At 48.2% G+C, this 24516-nt stretch overlaps 1 protein-coding gene across 8 annotated transcripts in view; it reads right to left on the bottom strand.

Annotated features, from left to right (window-relative positions):
* Window positions 1-24516, bottom strand: part of CAMTA1 (calmodulin binding transcription activator 1) — a 228172-nt gene that overhangs the window by 155164 nt on the left and 48492 nt on the right. For all 8 annotated transcript variants that reach the window (XM_039385652.1, XM_039385651.1, XM_027751366.2 and 5 more), the window contains exon 4: window positions 11354-11421. In XM_039385652.1, the coding sequence (XP_039241586.1) occupies window positions 11354-11421 (68 nt within the window). The remainder of the gene's footprint in view (window positions 1-11353; window positions 11422-24516) is intronic.

The raw sequence follows: 24516 nt of genomic DNA, 5'->3' as shown, positions 1-24516 counted from the left end.
ATTATGTGATTCCAATCGCTCTTCATTAACACAAAGTATTCCAGTAAAAGGTAGTAATCTAGTTATGGTCTGTGAAATATGAAGATCCACAAAGTCATTTTTCAGAATTAAGGGTAAAGTATTTTTAGCCAACGATAGGGAAACCTTTCTGCATTTTTCCTGAAAACCTTTGCAAAAAACTAAAGAACTCCATAACGCAAGGTACTGGTACCAAGCAGGCTGTGCAGTATCACTAAAGAGGCACTAAATTCCCATCATCGCCTCCCTTCCACACAGTGTTTGGGTTCTGGATCAAGCCAAGAGCACGGCAGCATCAATTTTCTCCATCCCTCATCCAACACTTGCAGCACAGATGCTGGCACCAGCGAAATGAGTCTCAAACCACCAACTATAGTGGTCTACAAACACCCTAACAAGCAGTTTTTGAGCTGAAAGTGTTCAAATCAGTTATTCAAACGACGACACAATACACCACTCATCCTACCCCACGCTCTCCTTCACACCTTGGCTCTGCAGCTGCTGTGAGGGAGGAAGGCACGGCGGGACCTGACCTGGCTCAGTCCCACCCGAGGGACTCGGCGAGCGACTTGTGCGCAGAACAAGGACAGTGTATTCGCTCCTGTACTTCATGGGAGGCACTTCAGAATCAACACAGAGGGTTTTAACGGTACTAACCTAATTTACCAATTTTATACATTAAAGATCCAATTTTTAGTGAAAATGAGATAAAAAATTTACATGAGTCCGCAAAACAATAAGCTTCACATGCAAATACACATTTTCCAATTTTAAGCCTTATTCCCCTTTAAAGTTATTAATAAACTAGTAGACGATAAGAGAGAATTAACCCCAAATATAGAAAATCCTGCAAACAAAAGACACAGACAAATATAAAGGTACTGAACCACTTCTCCAAAACACGCCCAAGCTGTTAAGCATTCTCGACTTAATTTCTAATGAAGCAGCTTAAAAAATCCCAAATTCCTACAGGAATGTGTTTACAATACAAACTCAATTATTGTCTCATTCTGATGCTTATCTTTTCTTACACCCTCTCAGCTCATTCTACTTTGGAATTTAATTACATTCCAGTAGTTTTAGTTGAGATGAAATTATACATTTTTAGATTAATTTAGACTGAACTAACTTTTGATAACAGACAATCCTTTTTCTATCATGCCCTAATTTGAGACCCTCCAAGTCAGCACAAATCACTCTTTTAAACCCCACATCACTCTTGCTATAAAGCCACACTCGCTGTCCCCAAACCCAGCACAGAGCCCAGCACTGGTGGATCAATGTTTGCCCAATCTCCTTTGATGAAAACCTTCCTGTTTTCCTCTTTCCTCTGTTATTTTCCAAGTTCAGGTCGACAGAGAACAGTCAGGGGGCGACTTCCCTACACACTGGGGCAGTAAAGGTGCTACCTTTTCTGTTTAGTTAAAAACCAAGGGCGATGTTCTCGCAAGGACATTTCAGCTCTGCCATCACAGGAGAAGTGCAAGATGGGAACATGGGCCTGAAGCACACCCAGCTCCCCCAAACCAAACCCCCCTCAGCTCAGCCAGACCCTACCATTTCCCAACAGACACCTCACACTTCCTGTGGGATCGCCCTGCAGCACCATGCCAGAAATCCCAGCCTCTCCCCAGGCTCCTATAGCTGCCTGAATCCAAGCACAGCCTCCACAGCTTTCCTCTCACCTCCCTCCCACCAGTTGTGAACTGATGCAACCGTCAAATCCTTGGCATGTCTGAAACCTTCTTGTTCGGGTGCCGAGTGGAGACTCATCTATCACGGCAACGAGTCAGACACTACGATTGTACTAGTGCCATGCAAGACTTTCACTTTCCAAACCTTGACCAAACTATGATTAATATCAGCTAGAAATTAAGATTAAACATTAGCTCCCATGTGAACTATATAATCTGAAGGGAAAAAACCAAACCCCACTCATTTGATCCTTCGCATACGTTACCAAGAGTGCCCTCGTGTCCTTCCCAACTGCCTTTGTGGGCAGAATGTCCTCTCTAACCACTGCCCACTCTGGCAAATCAATGCTACAACGGTAGGATCGTGCTTGCACATCACCTGCTTTAGTTGGTTTCCCTCCCACGGTGATGGGCCACCCACCCATGCCTCTGGCTGCAGATTTTGGTAGAGAAGAGACAGATTAAAGGAAGCCGTATTAGATGTAACAGTCCCTCCAGATCTGGGATCTGTGCAGGATTAGAACTGACTTTTTTATAAATTTGAGGAGTTGAGGAGATGAGAGGAAGGACTGAAGAGGAGAAGAAACCGAACAGAGCAGCATTTAGAAAAGCCTGGGAATAAAACCAGAGGGAGAGGAGAAGGCAGAGCAAGCACACGACGCCATGACTATAAAGTCCTCCAAATCTTTCATATCCTAAATATAAAGCAGAGAGCAAAACACAGCCCTGCCCTTGGCTGGCACTGTTCCCAAAGGGCACAGTTTATCAAAAAGAAGTTCGTTGCACAATTCAGTGCTGGTTGGGTCTTCTAAGCCCATCTGGAATTACAAATGCCACTGAACAGGGAGACGGGTTCCAAGTGGAGACTGGTGTCCCCATCGCTAGCCTTGGATGTCCTCTCTGAATACTGCAAAGTAGAAATAAGAAGCAGGACAGTGGAAGAGCCATGTTTCACCTTGGCGTTGGCAGCTGGGACCGTACGTTACTTGGTGAACCCAACATTCCCCTATGCACAGAATATTTTCTTGGTAAACTGGTCCAACAGTGTCACCCTTTCTTAGATGCTCACAAATCCTGTTACACAGCAAAGATTTGTACCAGGGCTTTAATTTACTCACTGTAAATAAACCCAGCAAGTTGGCGGGATGCTTTCATGAGTCACCGGCCCAGCCGAGGGCCGGGAGCTGTAATCCTGCCGCAGTGCTCTCCGTGTGATACCCCAGGTAACGCACGGCTACTGCATTCGCTGCTTCAAAAGATCCACACAAAGCCTTTAGAACACACTTGGGGTTACTGCCAGAGATGGCTGCCCCTGTCCCAGCCTGCTTTGGCTACTGACCGTGCTGTGGTTCCAGCAGCAGCCCTGCAGCACCGGTGCTTCCTCAGCCCCTGCGAGCGCGTGTAGATCGTGATCCCAGCCCAAGCCAGGATGCCCTGCTCGTGTTTACTGAGGGCTGCTCTGGATGAGCTTTGTGAAGCTCCAGAGAGAACTGACAGCACTCCAGAAGAATAGGTCAAACTGAGGCTCCTGGACACGCTGCAGAAAGAGATTTTGTTTCTCTTAAGGAAACCTGGAAAGGTTCTCCCAATTATCACTTTGTTTCCTTTCTTGTAACAGTGTAAATAAACCCCTAATACCCTATTTGCTCACTGCGGCAGCAAAGAGCAGGGGAAAACACAGGAGCCCTTTAGCCAGAGAGAATTAAATAAAATAGTGGGAACATCCTACAAATACCAAAGTCAATTAATTCATTTGTTACAGAGCAAGAGTCCTGCATAATTTGTCCTTTGAGTAGTTTATTTTAGCTAATTGCTTATCCAGCAAGAAGATCTCCCCTGCATGACCCATTTGCTGTGCAAGAGGCTCGACTGATGAGAAACAAATGGTCACCTTCCAGAGGGGAGGAAGCGATGGCAGGGATGCTCTGTAAGCTGCTCTGGCCCTCGGACCCACACACAAGGAGAGGAACACACCCCTAATCTGTCACCTCGTAATCAGGGTGAGTAACAGCACCCAGCTTCTCCAGAGGAAACCAGGAGACCGGAGTTCCCCTTTTCAGGACAAACATCTCCAGTAGGCTGGAGAAGGGAAGGCTGCAGATAAAGGTACCCTCAACTAAGGCTTTACTTCCACCTCTGCCTGCCTCCAGTATTGCGACTGACGTGTTCCCCATCGCTCGCCTTTCACCACAGCCCTTAAAGCAACATAATTCCACTTGTGAGGTGGAGCTCTTCACCAGCTGCATCATCCTCTCAGCTTCTCCACCAGGGTCAGACAAAGCACAGACAGAACCAAACAGCTTAATACTGCCCTTGTACACCCCCTGACTATAAACATCACCCGGGGAACAGGCTGAGCAGAGCTGTCAGAACCGCAGCCGCCTTCTGCCAGCCGAAAGATGGAACCAGTACAGACATTACTGGTCTCATCAAAATTTCATAAATTGAACAGTGAAACAGAACAGTCTGATTTGTTTTAATTTAGTTCATCAATGACATTTATAAAATAAATACAGGAATAATACTATGGGTACAACTCACTCTCACTAGTGGCAGCAGGAATTACACACGCTCCGAAGACAGACAGGGAGGGACACTGCTGCTGCCTGCTGGAAGCAGAGCAGAGGGTGCCAGAGGATCTCCAAGCGACCAGCTGGCACCTCACACCTCAACACCTCCCTGCAGTATCAGGCACATCCTTGCTGGATCAAGCCAGGCAATGCTGAAAGGAGGAGGAAGAGAAGGAAGAGAAGAAGGAGGAGGAGGACGAGGAGGGGGACGAGGAGGAGGAGAAGGTGGAGTGTGAGGCAATGCACACTTTGAGATTTGCTGGGCCGGTGAGTTTGGAGTCACCACCAAGGAGGCAACAAGATTTCTGGCAGGAAAGCTTCCAGTTCTCATGTTCCAGCAGGAGGCTTCTGATAGGCTTTTAATGCTGCTTCATCTCCCTCAGCGTCAATAGAAAACAATAATCTCATGGCGAGGCATAAACCATACTGCAAAACAGGGCAAACCATCACATGGGACGCCTCAGGACAAGGCCACTTCTTTAATTCCAGAAATGGTAGCATTAATGGTTTCACAGATTCCCACTTCACAGCACTGGCAATTTCCATCCCATACCAAGCCTAGCCACTGGCAGACAAGTGGTCCAGTGGAGCAAACATGGGCAAAGTTCATCTTAGCTGGTGGGTGGTCAGAGGGTGCCAGTGTTGGGGAGCACCTCCTGCCCCTGCCAGCGAGGAACAGGGGCCGTGGGGGGACAGACACCTGCACACGCCCTGACACTGGTCCCAACATGTGCCTGCCTGCCCAGGGCCACCGAGCCACTCCTTTCACCAGTCCCAACACGTGCCCACCCGCCCGGGGCTGCAAAGCAGCTTCTAAACCCCCTCTTACTACTTGTCATCCTGGAGACTCCCCTTTGGGCACAGCAGCCCCCGGCAGGAGACTGTGCTGTCTGTTAGTACGGAACAAAGCAGCCACGCCATGAGTGGGAAACTCAATGCTCCTGCAAACAGCAGCTGTGGAAAACCCGGCAGCACCTTCTCTCGTGTTGCTTTACATCCTGTCAGTAACTTACAGGAAACAAAACCGCCCAGCGGAGTTATCTGAGGGTGTGAGACTTTAGGTACATCTGTAATTAAAACACAGAGACCAAAGCTGCGATGCAGCACCATAAAGCAGGTCATTTTACAGCTGGCTGGGCTCCCTCTGATGTACTTGAGAACCATTTTTAAGTGACATAAAGTTTAACATAGCGGTACATCTGCCTACCCACCAGATTCTACACGGAATTTAAAATTTAATTATATTAAAGTATTGTTACAGTGTGCGTAGCAAGAACACCAACCAAGTGTAACTTGAGGAGAATCTTTCCCAGATTGTTGTAAATCTGTGTTTTCAGGACCAGGAAGAAAAAAAAAATTCAAACCTGAACACCTGTATTGGTGCTCTCGGCTTTGTTATTGCTCACCCACCAACTGCTCCACGTTTGTGCTGAGCAGGATCATGCACTTCTCCAGTGTTTCATTACAATGTTGATGCACACCAACAGCACCTGCACCTGCCAAGTAAATTATTCCTCATGCCACAGCAAGAGCAAAGCCTGCTCGCTGCCTACACACACTTACTCAGCACCAAAAGAAAAACTCCAGCCTCTGCAGGCAGCTTCTCATCTCCAAAAATGACAACACAAGTCAATCTGTCCTCTCCAGTCTGAACAGCAGGTCCTCTGGGATGCTTCCAGCTGCTCTGCATACACACAGGCATGAACATCCTCCCCCCAAATCCAGGTTACCAACACATGCCAACTAACATTCCAGTGGGCAATTTAAATCACACTGTGTTTGTCATAAATACAACACTGTCCCCATGTGGAAAGTGAAGCATGCACCCCCCAGACAGAGGGCACCCCACTCCCCCGGGGCCATGATCCCTGCCAGCTCAGGACAGTCACTGTGCCCAGCTACAGCCCAGCACTCCAACCTCAGGGCCAGGTTTCCCAGAAGGAAAAAACTTTGTCAATAAATAAAGAACCCAAATAAATAGTTTATTTTTCACCAGCTGCTATTTGCAGGCCATTAAGATGCAACAGGCAGTTGCTGACACTCTTTCTGGATGGTGTTTTTGATGCAGAGAATGCATGAGAAAAAACCAAGAGAATATCAGTAAAGGTCAATTATGAGTCACTTAAAGGTTATTTCTGCATATCTCACCTCCTGGACAAAAGATGCTTCTTCATTACCATACAAGAATATAAATTAAGTTGCAAAAGTCTTTAAAATGCGACAAAGAGTTTAATTTCGTTGCTGTTATGAACAGCCTGAAGAACAAATAGTGGGTCTCCTGCCCCTCTGCAGCCTCCACACATTATGCAGGACAGGGCAGCCACAAGGTGGTCCCACAACGGCCATTAACCCCTGTCCTTCCTGATCCCCTTTGAAGGGAAGCACAGAATGCAGGACAGTATGGCAGGCCTGGCAGGTCCAGGTGTGGCCATCAGGAGCCCCAACACAAAACCTCTTATGTCACACTCTTCCCTCTCCTCTGCTCTTCCTGGGACAAGGGCAGCTCCTCACTGATCTACCTCAATTAACCCTGTCTGTTAACCCTCAACTGCAGGGCTGACAGGGGGCTCACACACCGAGCAGCCTCCTCAACCCCGAGCATCCTCCCACCCCATAGCATGGCATCGAGAACAGTCAGAGCCTGCCCAAATACTGAAGGTCAGTCTTGTCCAAAGCCGGGAGCAGGGGCAGACGCCCGTATGATGGACCAGCTGTGGAATCAGCACCTCTGACATGCACCCCTCTGACATGTAGCAAAGCTGGAGACCAACGACCACACACAGTGCCTGCAGAGCCGTCGGCGGGCTGGAGGAGCCAACCTTCAGCCTCTGTGCCAGGTCAGTCCCATCTGCAACAGAAACAAGGACCTCTTGCCTTTGTCATCCAAGTTGGCCAGCGTCATCTTCTGCACTGACAGAGCTCTCCTGAGCCACCAGTTAAATACAGAGGAAAAACAGCTCTCCCAGAGCAAAAGCTTGCACCAGCAGCCCAGGCTGGATTTGTCATGGGAAGGATTTCCAAGGAATACTTGAAGACTATTAATGACCCCAGCTAGGCATCCTTATGGCTCCCAGCAACTCTGCCCTTAGGTCACATTACAAGCAACAGGGTGAGCCATTAAAGGAATTCATTATTGGTGTCTCAACACCCCTGGACCACAGTGACTAAAAATCTATATGAATTACAGGCTCTTAAAACCATCTCTGCACTGTTTATCCTCTTCAGGGAAAAGAAAGAGAATAAAATACTGAAAGCAGCAAGATGAAAGTGTTGAGAGTCATGGAATCTTTAAAGTGTAAAGAGATGTGCCACATTTAGCAGGGATTATGTCAAGTGGTATCCCAAGCCAGGAGAGCTGACAGCACACACACTGCCTTTGACGAAGGAGGACCCAGAGATGCTGGCAGAGCTTCCAGCAGCACAAGCAGAAACCCCACATTTCAGCACTGCTCATGAGCACGGTTCATGGTCCTGGGTCCCACAGAGTACAAGCCACATGAGAGAGCAGGACCTTTAAAACATGCCTGGAAAGTCTAAACAAGGTCTCAAAAGGACTCTTACTTGTAACAAGTACAAGGGGAGACAGACAGCACTTTTGCCACCAACCATGGCTCTGGGCAGTTGCCTTTACACAACTTCCAGCTCCCATGACCTTCTCCTCCACAGGGAGCCTGTGTCTCATTTCCCAAGGGCCAGGACATCCTGGCAGGAGCACGCACCCCATGCAGCTCCCCCACAGAGCACACCAGAGAGCCAGCTCGCAAGGTAACGGCCTAATGCAGTGAATTAATTCCAAAGGACAATTGTTTTCAATCTTCATTTAAACCCAACCTTAGCTAATCTCACTTTAACGACATAGGAAATAGAAATTCCCTTAATAATATAAGTCATGAATATTTATTACCCTATTTTTTACCTGAAAACTAAATAATTCAATTAATTTTACTATTAATTATTTAATACAGAATTATTATACTGCAAGATCCTAACTCTTCTTTAAGATGCCACTGATAAAGATATCCCAGATAGAATATATTCCTTAAGCTGGACTGACAGACAGGTAAGGCACAGGCTGTGCTCCCTGGGCAAAGGGCAGCAGGACAGGAGGAAGAGAGGTTCCAGGGACTGAACTCATCCTGCTCTCACTGTGGAGTGGGCCCAATCCCCACAGCAATCCTCCCGTGTCCTTTCCAAGACACGATGCAGGAAGGCTCAGGAATACATCTAAACTGCATTCCCAGGTAGAAAACCAACCTTGCAGCTTCTGGGCACAGCCAAGGCTTTTCTGTTGCCTGAGGGTCACTTGTGAAACACAGGTGAAGCCACCTTGGATTGCTAAAGTGTATTTTTAAAATACTGTATAAATGCTAACGACAGAAGGCACCTGGAAACAGAGAAACAAAGTACTTTCCTCCAGCAGAACGTTTCTGGACTCAGGAAGTCAACTTTGTCATTGAAATTCCAAAGTAAATAACAATTAAGTTCTACTTGATATACAAATGTCAAGTAATTATTTTTTGTTGTCATGATTCGCATTTAAACTTGGAAATGTCAGACACTTGGCCCTGCTGCATTAGCAGAACACTTCCCCCCGCCCCGCTGACGGAACACCAGCTGTGGAACACCCAGCAGATCATCAGGGAACCAAACACTGCTCTGAGGGAACGTCAAGGTCGACGCTGCAAGGTGTACTCGATAATTTATGCTGATCAACTGGAGAGCTCAAAAGACTGTTGTAATAATACTCCAGTACATTTATATCAGCATATTCGATCAATTTGAGTCATTCAACATGAAGTTTCCTAAAAAAGTAATTGTAGAGACCTTTCAAAGCTTTCTCATAGCCCCTCCATTGCCACCACAATGGCATCATAAGAGGGCTCCTCCTCCATCTCCATGACCAAAGTAATACCCCACAGTGCTATAAACATGGGCACTTCTCTTTGGAAAAGAGATGAAAATGTTCCAAACTGCAGGCTTGGCTCCAAACCAGCTCATCCCTTGTTGCCACCCTCTGCCTTAGCTCAGTGACCTGTGGGCCATCACAGCCCAGCCTGGCCTGACCCTCTGCAGCAGCTCCTTCGCTGCTGGCTGAAGCAGTGGCACTGATAGCTCGTCACCAGCACCCACCCTCCGCTGGCAGCTCCAGCAGCACCAGCTCCTGCGGGCATCGTCCTGCCACAGCCGGAGCCCCCGCGGCCAGTCATCCAGCAGCAGCTCCTCAGAGCACACTAAACATCATCATATCAGCAAACTCTGTATGTGTCAGAGGTGCAATTAATTTTTATTAATTTTCTGAGATTAAATTAGTGCCACCCAGAGCAGCAAACAAAGAATGCGGAGTGTTCCAGTGCCGAATCAATGTCATTAATTCTGTAATACCGAGAGCCCTGATTGTAGCAACTCAGCATTTAACTCTTCCAATTAATTTTTATATTAAAAAAAAAAAAAGAAGAAAACTAACTCAACAATTTCAGAAGGTCCTTGAACTTTCCTTCTCCTGGGACATTCTTTCTTTCTTTCTTTCTTTCAAGTGTAAACACACAGGAGGAAGGTACAGGAATGTTCATCAGAAAATTATTTTCATGCACTGCCTTTAGCAAACCAAACTCTTAAAATCATAAGATGCTGCTCCAAAAACATTTATAACCTTGTATGTTTAATGACACCATGTCAGCCAGACTAGTTAGTGTGTTTTCTGACCCCTTAACAGGCTTCTCTGGCAAAGGTTCAGCCAGAAATTGTTTTGCATTTATTCTGATACTGAGATTACCAGCCCAGAAAAAGACTTCTCTAATATTAACCAAATTACCTGCTTCCTGCAGTCAAGGAGAGCCTTGCAGCTACTACCAGCAGAAAGGTCCATCCAGGCCCTTCTACTACCATGGCAGCTCCAGGTCTTCTAGAACCACTGAGAAAGCAATTGGGTTTCCCACACCCCTTTCCCAAGTGCTACATTTTAATACAGCAAGCAAATGCATTAGTTAGGGATGTCACAAAAATAGAATAGTCTGGGGGGGAAAACCCCAGAAAAACTAAAATGACACTTTTTTTTCCCCTATTTCATGGAAAGCAGGTCCTCTGCGTGCCCCACCCGCAGCTGCACTGCAGAGGTGCAGAAAAGGCCTCCACGTCCCTCCTCTCCTTGGTTGGGTGCTGTGGGACACCTGAAATCAATCTACTCGTTAGGGTGCCACCGCTCCTTGTGTCCCACTGTGACCTCTGCCCCTGCTCATGGCAGCAGGAGGCGATGCCAAACCTGGAGCACGCTGCCCTGGCTGCCTGCAGCAGCAGCCTCTGCAATGGATGGTACTAGGATACAGGATGCTAAAATAGACTTTCCTCTCACCTGGGTCCCAGCAGGTTCCCTCCAATGGCCCTGCCCTCTGCAACAGGAAAGGGGTGGTTTGGGAAAAAGACAAACAGGAAAAACCCAGCAACACCAGAAAGCAAGAGTCGTTCTCTGTGTTAGTGACGCACGGAGATCGAACGCAGCTAAAACAGCAGGAAAACATCTGCAGCCAAAACTCCATGTCTGGGTTACCAGGGGAGCAGGGAGTTAAACATTTATGGCAGCACAAGGAAGACATGACATTTACTGAATAATAAACTGCAAACATGTCTGTTAATGCAGCTTTTTGGGATCTCCTCACCATCAACCACTTAACCCCAGCACAGGAAACACCATAACTCAATTCCTGTGCCTCCACGTGAGCAGGCAGCACACAGAGGGGCTGGTGCTTTCTTATTTATTTAAAGTTGTAGGCAAGGGAGCTCTGTCAAGATAAACAGCCTGTGACCTCGCTCAGAGGCTTCAGATCTGCTCATCTGAAGGGATACAATTAAATCCTGAGCAATTGGGTTAAAACTTTAACCTGCCAAGATTGCAGCTGTTCCATTTTTAATCAACCTGATTTCATTCAATAAAATGCTCATTAAGGCAATTAATGAGAGTTTGGTGTCACAAGCCATCAAGCATGACTGGGAGTTTCCACTTGGTGGTCAAGCCATTGATCAGCAAGTCAAGTCATCAGTGCAAGAGAGTCAATGTGCTGAGCAGGAGAACGTTACCTGGTTTTGGGGGAGGTTGTTAGCCACTCTTCATGCTTTTCAAATGTTATTAAATAAGCTGCAATTTCCTGAAAGAGAAACGCAGAAAGAAAACAGAGTTACTTGTATGGCTGTGCTGGGAACTGGAAAGTTTTATAACAGAGACACAGAGTCACCCACCCCAGGCCAGGCTGCAGCTGAAATCGGGTTTTGACTGACACAGCGTGCTCAGTCAACGTTCACATCCATGCCACCAAGGCCAGGCTTAAACAGGGCAATGAAGAGATGTAAATGAGGAAAGGCATTAACATTTTCCAGCGCAGAGAACTTGCTGGTAACTGTGGTGACCACGGCGTCGCCGCGAGCCGTGACGTCAGGAGGCAAAGGGGAGGGCAGCGACAAAACGGACACGGGAAGCTAAATTAAATATTTAAAAATAGAACAGCATCACTGCAGAGAGAATTACTGAATTATTAATCATTGCCATAAAAAGCCAGCGGGTGACATCAACATAAGTCATCGCTCCCACTTGCAGGAATGATACGGGCGATTGCTTCCAGATCAGAGCCGATTTGTTTGCAGGGAATTATTGGTGCTGGAGAGATAATTCACGACAGTGCCCGTAAACAGGCCTGAGGAAAGCAGGATGGCCACTCATTCATCTCCTGGGCACAAAAGCGGGGCAGCCACGCACAGACAGGCCCAGCACCGGCAGCAGCCCGGAGAGACCAGGAGAGCTGTGCCAGGGGAGATGCAGGACAAGTGACTGTCCCTAACCACGACAGCCACTGTCACCACACCAGCAATACCCCGACATACAGAGCTGGCCACGGACCCCTAGAGCTGTGCTGAAAATAAGCCCCCCCACAATATACTCAGAAAAATGTAGTTTTTTGATGGTTCTCTTCCAAAAATTGCCTCCCAGTCCGCTCAGAGGGACCTACGTAGCAAAAGTGAGGTCAGTGAAGCTGCCTTCAATGTTCAAATGCCTCAAATCAGACCCCCAAAATACATGCAGTGTCATCTCTAGAGCTACTGCAGCAGAAGAGTCCCCAGGCTGCACGTCCTGAGGGCAGCACACATGCCAGCACCGGGGCTTTCCACCAGGAGTGGAGTTTTTATTATTTTTTTAGCTCGCTCTATATAAGGGTTGTCGCTTACAGTACCAAAGCTAAAAACCCCCACAATGCTCTCCAACCAGCTGGCCCAAGCATCTGCTAGAGCCACAAAACGCAATTATATTACTCCCAAACGAGACGTAAAAATATCTTGTTTCCAATACTCTTGGTTTTAAGACTCATACTTAATGTCCTCTGGGCATTGTGGCAGTGCCAGATCTCCGTGTTATGTACTTTTATTAGAGCTGTGTGAATGTCATATTAATGACTCCTGACCAACATGTTTACACTGCAAATAAATTCTAACAGAATCCAGTGCTGCACCCCTCGTTTCCCAAGCCCCTCTCTGCAGGTATAAAGGATCCCCAGAGAAGCAGCTGATGAAGCAGTGACACAAAGCTTCAGAAACTCCTCTTTTTAATTTCTGGGTAATTGCTGCATAAAATTCAATATCAAAGTAACCCCATGCAGACCTCCACCATCAACACTCACGACTTTCCCAGAGAACACACCAAGCCTCATACTTTCACAGCAGCTGCAGCTGAATCAGGTGCAAGTGATGAAATTCAGATGCTGCATGGCCAAAAAGGGCTGACCAAAGACTCCCAGCGAGCTAAAAACACCAAAGAACTCTGCAACTAAAATTCTTCAGAAGATATGAAACAAGACCTCTGGATTTTTTTAAAGCCAGTGCAGTAATTCCACTGAATGTGCTGTGATCAGCAGAACTCTATTTCCAACACGTCCCACGTTATGTCCTCAGCTCAGCTCCCCATGTTACAATCCACCATCACCTCGTGCTGTACAGCAAGATGAGCTCTGGAGAGACCAAGGAACGCAGGGGAGCTCCCTGCACATCCTCTCCAGCACTGAGCCAGCAGGCCTCTAAAGAAATAAACCCCTTCAATGCCGGGGCAGTTTGGGGGGTTCAGATTAGCACAGCATTTTGCCTATTCCTACTAAAAATCAATTGCCATAAGGAGAATGAAGCCATTTTTAACTTTTGTGACTGAACAAACACATTGCTATGGCATGGAAACACGAAGTATTTCAGGTAAAGGAACTCAGCCTCACCCACAGCTTGTTCACTCTGCTCCTTCCTGCTGGCCCGTGCCCGGCACATGTGAAATCCTCATCCCAAACTGTCACCAATGAGAGGAGCTGCAGTAATGAGACACTCCTATGTGAAGCAGAACATGGGTTTCCACGCTGCTGGCCTGGCCCACTCAGCACGTTTGGGCAGAGGAAAGACCAAGCTGCCATTTGGTGCTGCAGATATTTGGTGCTGCAGACCCACCAGAATGCACACGTGTCACCAGGATGTCCAGGCAGCTCCTGCCCTGGCTGTGGTACTATGGAGAGCTGCAGCTCCAACCAGACTACAAAGCTGACACCTCTAGATGTACAATTCAATTCTTCCAACAGGATAAAAGAAGAGTTCACATCAACTAGGATAGGAGCTCCCCGAGGCTTTCTGCTTAATGATATATTACAGCCTGATTTCCCTCCTCCAGGGGAAATACCTTGGATGGCAAAGAAAATCTTGCTCATGGCAGTGCTATAAATTAACACATACAGCAGAGAGACAGCAAGGCCTCCAAGCTGCCTTCTGTGTCCCAAGAACTCAGAATTACAAGGAGGGCAAAATCCCTCAAAGATCCCCACACCGTTCACTCACCCTGCCCATGCCTGTCTGCAACCCCATCACCCAGAGCCCCCCGTCCTCCACTGGGATGTCTTGGCCCGAGTGCTGAGGAGCAGCTGCTGTGCTGTGACTCCTCGATCCAGCGTGCACAGACACCAGCATGGGGGAGCCTGAACACGGTCTGGTGTCAGCAGAGGCTCTGCCACAGCAGCCAAGCACTGTCCCATCGTACCAGCCCACCCCGCACAGGGGGGACACGAGCAGAAACACCTGTGTACAGTGACACCCACGTGTCCACTTCTGTCACCAGCACCCAGAACAATCTCTCGTCTGCCACCTCCGACTGGAGCAGAACTGCAAGGAACAGATGACTCGGGGACGCTCAGCCACGCTCGTGGTGGACACCTGCACATGTACACAAAGCCAGGCAAAAAGGGGGATTCCCAGGGAAAGGCACATCCTGGGCTCTGGGGCAAGCCCTATGCTGGTGCTACTAGTGAAACGCTGGGATTCCAAGGAAAACAGATGGGAGAGCTTTATGGGGAGAGCCCCATGAAGAAGAGGTGATTGGCAGCAAGAAATACCTGAGATAGGGAAAACCTGTCCCAGGATGGGATGCAAGGGAGCAGGGCTGGAGCACATGCTGAGGAAGGAGGATGTGCTTCTCTGCTGCCAGAGACCAAACCTCCCTTAAGCCCTGCTTGTTACATATTCTGCTTTCTGCAACTCTACAACTTTGTGTCAGCTGCGCAGAGGAAAGTGCTCAGCCCAGCGTTGGTGGGTGATCAGAGGTTTGCAAGAGACACCTCTGTCCAGTGGGTCCAGGTCACTGCAGCAGGGCAGGGCTGCTGAGGCAGGGCCGGGGCTCAACAGCTGCCTGGGGCAAGCACCCCCTGTTACACCAACAACCTTTTTTCCTTTGAAAAAAGGAGGAAGAAATAGATTTATCACTAGAAGACACAAAGTCATTAAATAATTAAAAACAAAACTATGGGCACAATAAAAGCCCTCTGATAAAACCTTGCATTTTAATGCACATTAATTCCCTTAATGATTCTTTCTGTGTCTTACAGGGTCAAATCAATGTCCTCACCAAAAAATCCAATTACATCCCATTCATCGTATCTTTGGAGTGAGGCTATTGTTTGCTTTTGTCTCCTATCAAACCCTTTTCCCATTGCTTCTTGCCCGAGATTACAAACAAAAGGCAGCATGGCACCAGCAAGGTCAGATGAGACAGAGCTGGCTCTGAAAGCCCAGCTGGTCCCAGCTCCTCTGTGACTGCACAGCGAGCGACACAAATCAAGGGACAGGAGCACTTGCCACAAACACTCGACTCGTTGCCAGCGAGTCCCCCCCAGCACTGGTCAGGGCAGGTGGCACTGGGTGGAACCCCAAGGCCACTCAAGAGCATCTTCATGGGCAAGGGCACTGCACACCATGGGCAGCAGCCCCTGGGCCAGGATGTCCCACCTGGCCCCACACCCCCTCTATCCCAGCTTTGGAATTAATGTCAGTATAAACTGAGGGAGCACTTCTGGGAAAGGGCGAACCACTGAGAGCTATGCAGACCCAGATCTGCGTCCGAGCATGCCGGGCACAGGACTGAGCCCAACATTCCCAGGACACTGGTGAGGAGAACAGGTTTGATTGACCAATTCAGGTCAATCAAAGCAATGAGATAATTTAACATTCAAATCACAAATTATGTTTTATCCTAAACTCAGATAATTCAATGGTTCAATCTAGACTCTGTCGCTCAGGCTGAAAGCATTTTATCTAAGTGCGCATTTACTTTCATTTTGCATTTCCCTGTTTGTTTAGATTATTAGTCCGAACGTGCCAGGGAGCCACCGGCTGGGAAGCCCACTGAGCTGTGTGAGACAGCACACAAGCAGCTCCAGTGGCTCCAGACAACTGCCACCGAGGATGTTCTCCCTGTCCCCCAGCCCTGCGCCAGCACCGTTCAGCCTCGCGTGGTCAGAGCGGTGCAACGAGCTGTTGGCATTGCTGGCTTGGCCGCCGTGCTGGGGCAGGGCTGGGGGTGGCAGTGGCAGAGCCAGCACACGCTCCCCACCCGACGCTACGTGACTGCAGCTCCTCAGACGCTTCAATATTTAATGATGGCACGTAACGGCCGGAGCTGCAGCACACGGGCGACCTGATCTCACCCGCCGTGTCCTGGGGGGAGGATGAGCCGGCGGCGCGGGACCAGGAGCAGCAGGGCAGGTGCAGCAGGGCTGGTGATGTCCAGCAGCTGCTGCAGAGCTGCTTGTCTCTGTGCACGGGAGCTGGAGAGGACATTGCTGTGAGGCGCAGAACAGAAAACGGGCAGAGATCCGGTACCGGTAGTGTGGGAGAGGCCCACGACCCATCACAAACACAGGAAAGCTGCCAACTCTGCTCTGAGATGAAGGACTTGCAGTGAGCATACACGTTTTTTTGGAAGAAAAAGATAAAGTTATAAAAAGCTCTGAAATTTGCAATCCATGGGCTCCCTGAAGCCACGGACTGAGCACTGGCGCTCTCCTCCCAGCTTGACCCCCCACCAGGTCATCCTGCATCGTCACAAGGTATCAGCAATTCCTATCTGACTTCTCTTAAGAAAAACAGAAACTGGAACAGAGCAGGATTGTACGATTCCCTGGACCAGGCAGCTCTGGCCACTGTCTGGTCTCAAAGCAACATGTCATTCATTTAAAAAGAAGAAAAAAAAAAAAGTCTGAATTTCAAGTTATTACTTCATATGAATTATACACACCCAAATGAATAAGCCTGAAACCTAAATGTGTTAGGAGAAAACAGGAGGGTTTGTACACATCCCTGGATTTATACCACAGAGCTAATAAAGCTGCGATCTCTTAAGCAAGCACATTTATTCTCTTAGGAATTCACCACATCCTCGCTGCTATAAAGACAAATTCCAGCCCATCACTTCCTTATCATTCTTCTGCTCTGAAATGAAAATAAAAATTTGTGTTGACTATGGAGCATCTTCTCAGCTAGGACTGAGCCATTTTCATTTTCTACCTGTCCCCACTCTCAGGGCCATTAATATTCTGAATATCACAATTACAAACTGCTCCAAACACCACACAACTGGCTCACACCACCTTGTTCAGCATCACTGGAAAAAAAATCCCAATTCCATTGCTTTTGTCCAGTTGTTCGGCCTAAAACAGCAACACAACATCAAAGAGAGGTCACTTGTGAGTCAAGGAAAATCAAGAGCAGAAGGTCAAACTGAGCCCACGAGTGCCCGGCAGGGACAGGTGGGTCTGGTGGCCGCAGGCTGACAACATCTGTCAGTGACAAAACACTCCTTAACCAAAATTTTTCACAGCCATTGCAGGAAGGACTTGTTCTCAAAGCGTTACCTGTCTGAGACCTCCCATTGGTCTGACCATACTGAGGCTGAGAAGGGGAAAAAGCTCAAATATCACCATGGTTTTGCTGACAACTCGTGTCAGTGGCACGAGCTGCGGCCGAAGGTCAGACATTTCCCAGGGTTACACCAATTTCGAGCCCAGCCAGAGCATGTGTCAGACTTGCATGAATTTGGTTTTCCAATGCACACTATGAATCTCCTGCCAAGTGTGGAGGCACTTGCTCATGCCTGTGAAAATACCACGGAACAGCTTAAGCCAGACCGCTGGTCTGTTACCCTAAGGGATGAAAAAACTACCATTTTGGGTCCCCAAGCGTTGCTTTCCCTCGGTTTGAGAAGGGCAGGAGATGGCCCGCAGCCATCTCGCTGTGGCCATCCCTCACCCAGCCAGACTGGCTGAGCACACCTCTGCAGGAAAAGGTGGGAGGGCAGCCCTGGGAGCACTGACCAGTGCCACGGGAGAGTAAAGCTACCAAGTGGGCAATGCCTGTGGTTGGGGAAACGCTCGCCTCAGTTCCCCACATGGCAGCGAGCGGCAGGATTGCAGGAGGGGAGATGTTTTCATTAGTAACAGCATCTCGCCAACCATCTGCTAAAGGTCCACACTATTAATTTAACAGGAAAAAATGGAATAGATTACTCTGCAGTTTTCAATTAAAGTACATGATGTCTTCAAACTGCAACCTTAATTAGATATTACAGGGTGACATTTCGTAATCCTGAGCTGCGATGGCTGATCGAGTCATCTGACCGTGAGGGTGTTCTGCAGCACCGCTGGGGCCTCGCACACCCGGCACCACCAGGGGCCTGCCCTGGGGTTCCACTGCTGGGGCAGCTCGGCCAAACTCCTGGGGTTAAAAGAGCAGAGGGGTGAAACTCACGGCAGCCTTGGCACAACAAAAAACCTGCAAATGGGCTTGGGCACAGTCCCAAAGAAAACTTATGGAGAGGGGCAGGAGAACATAAAAAAAAACCTAAAAAAAAAAAAGGGAAAAAAAAAGAAAAGTAGCAAGCGGACAACTTAAACACTTGAAAATAAAGGCTAAACCTGGTAAGAAAAAAACAGATTCATACAAGAAATAATTTTCTCTAAAACACATGAAAAGGAAAAGAAAAAAAAAACAATCAAGAGCACGAGCAGTGACTGACAAGCACCGGAGCTGAACAAGATCTGCTCAGCCACTTCACCTGCCAAACACATGGACAAGAGCAAACTGAGACATGTGATAGGTCTTTATAACAGCAAGAGCATAATTGGGCACAACCCCTGCAGCCATGGCTGTCCTAAACCGCTTGGAAGCGCCGTTAGTCACAAGTAGGAGCAAAGTCAGCCCCTGCTTAATGGGATTAGGATGGATTTTATCTTCCATTTAGGCCCCACACTGAGGGACAGTCAGTAAAACAGAGCGATAACAAATAACAAATTTTGAGTTACTGGAAAACACCCACAGGTCAATATGTGATTTTTTTTTTCCTTTTAAATGACCTTGGACTAAACCGTGTGGTTTAAAGAACCATGAGCACTGGCATCCTGCTGGCACTGTTGGTTCAGTTTACTTGTCCTTCACAGCCTGAAAGAGTCATATATGCAGCGGGATAAAAAAAGAAAATCAGTGCACTAAGATCCATGTGTTCGTGGTGCATAAATTAAGCATACTAGTAAAAATTTCAATTATTTTACACAATTCGAACAGTCATGCAGTTTGAAGATGCTGAAGAGCGTTCCCCTGCTCCAGCTCACCTCTGCCACCACGGGGACACACCAGTCCCACTCTGGGCCACTGCACCCAATGCCAGCAAAGCGACAACACCAGTGCCTGCTCCATTAGCCTTCTCTCACATGGAGACAGCAGCAAACCCTTCCAAAGAACTGTGCAAGGGTCATTAAAAGGGAAATATCCACACAAATTGCCCCTTTCTGCATAATACTCACAGCCATATGTTCTGACATAATAATGTTCCACAGTCCTGCAGAAGTGTCTTTTCAGCGTGTTTTTGCATTATGCCTAATTCTGTGAAAGTTTTTCAGTCCCACATAACGACAGCTCAGTGCAGAGTCAGATATAAATCTGGCTTAAGAGACTCTCACCAGGAATTCATTTAAAACTGTAAATGTTAAAAGATTCTGTTGCTGATTTATGGCGTTTTCTTATTTCAAATGGAATTAAAATCCTTCTAAAGATACATATTCAATCATGATAAAAAACACGTTCAGATGATGTCTCTGAAAGCCACGAAGCCCAGAAATCTGGGAATAGCAGGGGAATCTGGGAATAGCAGGGACTGGGACATTTTACTGGCTTGGCCAATGCTGTGCTGTCCTGACACAACCTCAGTCCCACATCTCAGTTGGTATGAAAGGGAGTCCTGGATGTTGCTGCTTTCATGCTCCTCCTCTCCCTCTCCAGCCCAAGCACAAGGAGATCTACTGAAGATCCAGCTGAACAGAGAAGCTGCTGCACCTGAACTGATTACTGAATGGGTTTATTCCTTTTCTATTGTTTACATTAAAGGCTCTCAAAAAAGGGAAGTATTTCTGCCCCAGGTTAGGATCTGGCCATGATGATTAACCTGGGCCACCCGCCCGGGGAGCACGGCAGATCTGTCCCCAGAGGGACTGGAGGTCACCAGCTGGCTCCCATCTGTGGAAACTGCCCCTCAGACCCAGAATTATCATGTGTCTTGGCACAGAAAGGAAACAACCATAAAACCAGAGCAGCATCAGGGAACTGTAAATTCTTTCCAAGTTATTTTCAGACTTCTAAGAGTTTAGTCATTCCTCACTTTCAAGAAAACATAAGAAAAAAAGGACAAGGGGGAAAAAATGACCAGAAAAAAAGACATTATTTGTGTGAAAGCTGTTTCCCATTCCAAGCAGTGCCAGGGCAGTAAACTGCCCAGGATTCCCTGCATTTCTCCTCGGGAAGGGGTTGACCAGGAGGCTGGTGCAAAGACAGGGCCGATGCTGCTGCAGGCTGTGCTGTGGCTGCCACGTCCTTTCTCACGGAGAGGAGCCAGTGGAGAGCATGGATGTCTCTTTCCAAAGGTTAAGCATCACAGGCAGTTTCATGTTCTTTACATTCCTAAGTGGTTGATTTTTGCTTTTTCTTTTAAATAACCATAAATCCCAGCATCTGCTCCCGGGGCGGGAACCCTTTGGCTCTCTGCTCAGCCAGGGAAGGGAACGCGGCTGCCAGCGGCTGCTGCAGGTGTTATTTTTAGTGCAACAGCTATTTACCAGCTCCATCCCAGAGGGAATTCAGGGAGGAAAAGGGATGCTGATGCATTTCTTGCTAAATATAGAAAAGGGGGTGAGCCACCACATGCAGCGTGGCTGCAGCAGCCGCTCCCGCCGGAATGTGGCAAAGGGGATGCAGCTGCAGCAGGACCTGACACTGCGGTGGAGCTGTGGGGCCACCCCAGCACAGGCTCCCCATTGACCTCACTTTAACCTTCAGGCTCTTGGTGCTTGAAAAAAGCTTTTTAAAAGCAGATCTTATACCTAATTGACTCCAATTTGAAGCCCTGATCCTGGAATGAACGGCTTCCGAAATCAAACAAAGCATTTTGAACACCAACAAAACTGCCTGTTATGAAAGCAGAAGGTTTTAAGGTTAACATTGACTTTAACGCTCTGTCAAGGCACATCAGCAGCAGGATGAAAACAGCCCTGCCTCTGCTCAGGCAGCCCAAATCTGGCCACTGAGAGGGGACTGTGAACACTCATCTCAGGCTGTGCTTCACATTCCCAGGAGTGTGCTCATTTCGCATTAATTTAAAAATATACACCTTTAAAGAAAATTAAAATCTTGTTGATCAGAGAAAGGGATGTGTTTCAGAATTAATCTGCTCTTCTCTGGTTTTAAGCCTTTAAAGTTCTGCAGAAGCAGCTTTGACATCCAGGAGCTCTGCCAGATGGGGATTCCCAATCAAACTCCTTTTATATTTCTTTTACTGCTTCATATTTACCAACGAACTGGAAGTGAGCACTGAGAAGGTGCCACCTGAACATGACAGAAAGCATTTCCAAGTGAGGCTCAGACAGGGTGGAAAACCAGCCTAGAGCCCTGAACAAACTGCAAACTGGGCAAGTGATTGACATGACACAGGCTGCATGAGCGGGAAAAAATGCAAAGTAATGGGGATTGGAAGAGCAAGATATATTGTTCATCCAGCCTGTGAGGGTCGGCACAAATGGCATCAACCACCAGGTAAGCGAGGGCACCATGGACACTACAGACACACCTGCACTGGTCACCCCAGAGCCAGCCTGCACGCCCCAGGGCTCCACCTCTGGGCAACCACTCCAGCCCCAGCCATGGGACAGAGATCTATAGATCTGTATACAGATAGTTACACACACACTCCTTGGGACACTTCATTTCGCTCCACAGTTTTCTGAAGGATGACCACTTACAGAGTAGAAGAAAAAGAGTTCAATGAATTAAAGTGCACTTAAGTTAGGGAAGAACACTAACGAAGCCCCACATTAATTGGGCATAATTGAGAATCTAGCCTTGCCCCTGTTTGGATTATGAACTGCAATTTCTAGGCACACTGAAATTAGAAGCTACATCCTCTCAGAGCTACCTGCTGAGAATGAAGTGTTGGTCACCCAACATCTGTTACAGCTCTTTCTGTTTCTAGGGGGGGAAGCACCAAGGTTTCCCCCTTATCTCCCTTTCCTGGGGTTTTTACTGCCTTACTTGGCCCTCACGTACCCTGTGACCACCCACCAGCAGCGCTAGCTCAGGGATGCCACTCTCGAGGACACCACGGGCAGGCTCAGCATCCCCGAGGGCAGCCCAGCCACAACCCCTGGTGCCCAGTGGAGACACTCCTGGAGGAGCCAACAGTGCTGGGTGTCAGGTGCAGAGGGATGGCATCTGGGCACCAGAGTGCCTCAAGGGAGAGCCTGGCAGCCCATCCCAGGGATGGGCTTTGTGCCAGTCTCAGCTCTGCTCAGAGCTCCCTGGCAGTATTTTGGAAGAGGGCAGTTCCAAGGCCCTGAACATTGTGATGCCAAGAGGAGTCTCCAGCATGTGGAGATCTTCCAGCTTCTTGTGTGCACTTAAAATATTATTTGATTTTTAAAACAAAGAAAACAAATTGCATTTTGTGGGACTGGAGCATCAAGAGCAGGAACAGCATGCCTTTGTTTTCAACTGGTGCGGTGCCCACTTGGTTGGCTCAAAACAGGGAGGAAAAATGCCATTTCCTCAATGCCCACCCTGGAGCACCATGAGGAGTGGCAAGGAGGAAAGGTTGTGCTGTTCCAGATACACAAGGAGTACACAGAAGTAGAAAAAGGTCATCCCATCACTTAATGTATGCAAATTATGTTAAATATTTCATTCATTAAATAGCTCAGGTTATTACTGAATTGTACCTTAAGCTGTTCAGAAAGTTCATTCTTCTTGCACTTTCTCAGTAATGTGAGATAACCAACTGAAATGAATATTTTACAGTTTGTGCAGACAGAACATTTATTAACAATTCTCTCACCCTCTCTCCTAAGCAGATTTCAGGCACGATGTGACTTAAATTATCCAGAGGGAATGAATTTTGGTTTATTCTTAAAAGTTTGTTTCTCTCTCAGCTTTGGAGAGTGCAATAACCTGCCAGGACCCAAACACAATCCCACTGGGAGAGAAGAGCAGTCACAGAGCTCTTTCCCAAAAGCCAGTGAGGGGGAAGAAAGCAGCAGCGGAATTTGGGGATTTTCCTTACTCTGAGCCCAGACACCTCTGCTGTTGGCAGGGAAACAGCTCCTGCAATAGCCCATAACGTGCCACGGGTCCTGCGGGATTTCACATGAGTAATGTGAAGTGACAGAGCTCCGGCGCCCGCCGTCCCCCGTGCCTGGTGCTGCCATCCCTGGGCCAGCCAGGCGAGGGGGAAGGGGCCACTCACCAAGAGCTGAGGCAGCAGCGTCCTCATCCACAGTGTCAAGGTCACCACCCCTTCCAATTAGGGGAGCAGGACCCAGCTAACCCACCAGTACATTCCAGCAGCTCCCAGCCCCATGAACCAGCATGCAGACCACCCTCCCTGGGGCGAGGGCACGACTGAACACACCCCAACATATGCCCTGAGGATGGCATCACACAGGCAGTGGCCCAAGGGGCAACACAGGTGTCCTCCACCATCCTCCCACCACGTCTCCAGACGACCTTCCCATTCGCCGCCCACAGGCAGCTCCCAGGGAAAACCCACCGGGCTTCAGTCCAGCTCTTAACACAGTGTGGCAGCCACATCTGTGTGTATTTCCAGGCTCAAAGACACAGAGGGATAAAAAAAATTATCACTGGAACGGCCGCTCGGGCATCTAAGTCAGTCTCTGGCCAGTGACCCAGGAAAGGCGGCTCCCTCTGGAACAAGTGTGTCCCTGGGATGGAGGTTTACAGCCTCAGCTGAGCAGACACCCTGCAACGTCTCATCAATCTCGGCTGGGAAAAACCTTTCCATTTCCAACGGGAATATGCAAACCAGGCTCCGCACTGTAAATCTTCCTTTGCCGCGCTAAGGAGATAAGTAGGACCTATTAACCTCCCATGTTATTTCCAACTTCATTATTGGAGCTGACACGGGCAGAGCGCACGGTGACGGCTCTTTTTGGCAGAGTGCATGTAAATCGCTTTCTCAAAGGAAATTACTTCTCTGGGCTGAATGTTATTAATCTAAATTCTCCCTTAGTCAAATTGTTGCCTGTAATAAATATGGAACAGGTTGCTACGCTCATCTCTGAGGGCATCCTAATCCAGCTGAGGTTTTCCCCTCGATTTGAAGGAGCTCCCAAGGAGCTGCTCTGTGAAAGGAGCCTTCACCCAAGGATGGGACCATCCACCCCAACATCATCTGGCATGTGAGCACCCTGCAATTTCATCATGAACTTGTATTTTCACACTGCTGGCGTGGAGTGCTCCAGCACCAAAGTGTGAGCAGGAGCACACCAGGACCTGGTGAGGCTGGGGAAGGGACAAGAGGCATGTCCTTGATCTGCAACATGATGTGGTAGCCTTCCATGGCCAGT

This window comes from Pipra filicauda, unplaced genomic scaffold (genome assembly GCF_003945595.2).
Source record: "Pipra filicauda isolate LSUMZ 115617 unplaced genomic scaffold, ASM394559v2 scaffold427_size588224_pilon, whole genome shotgun sequence".
NCBI classification, from domain to species: domain Eukaryota; kingdom Metazoa; phylum Chordata; class Aves; order Passeriformes; family Pipridae; genus Pipra; species Pipra filicauda.
The sequence above is the reverse complement of the archived record's forward strand: the minus strand, read 5'-3'. Positions and strand labels throughout refer to the sequence as shown.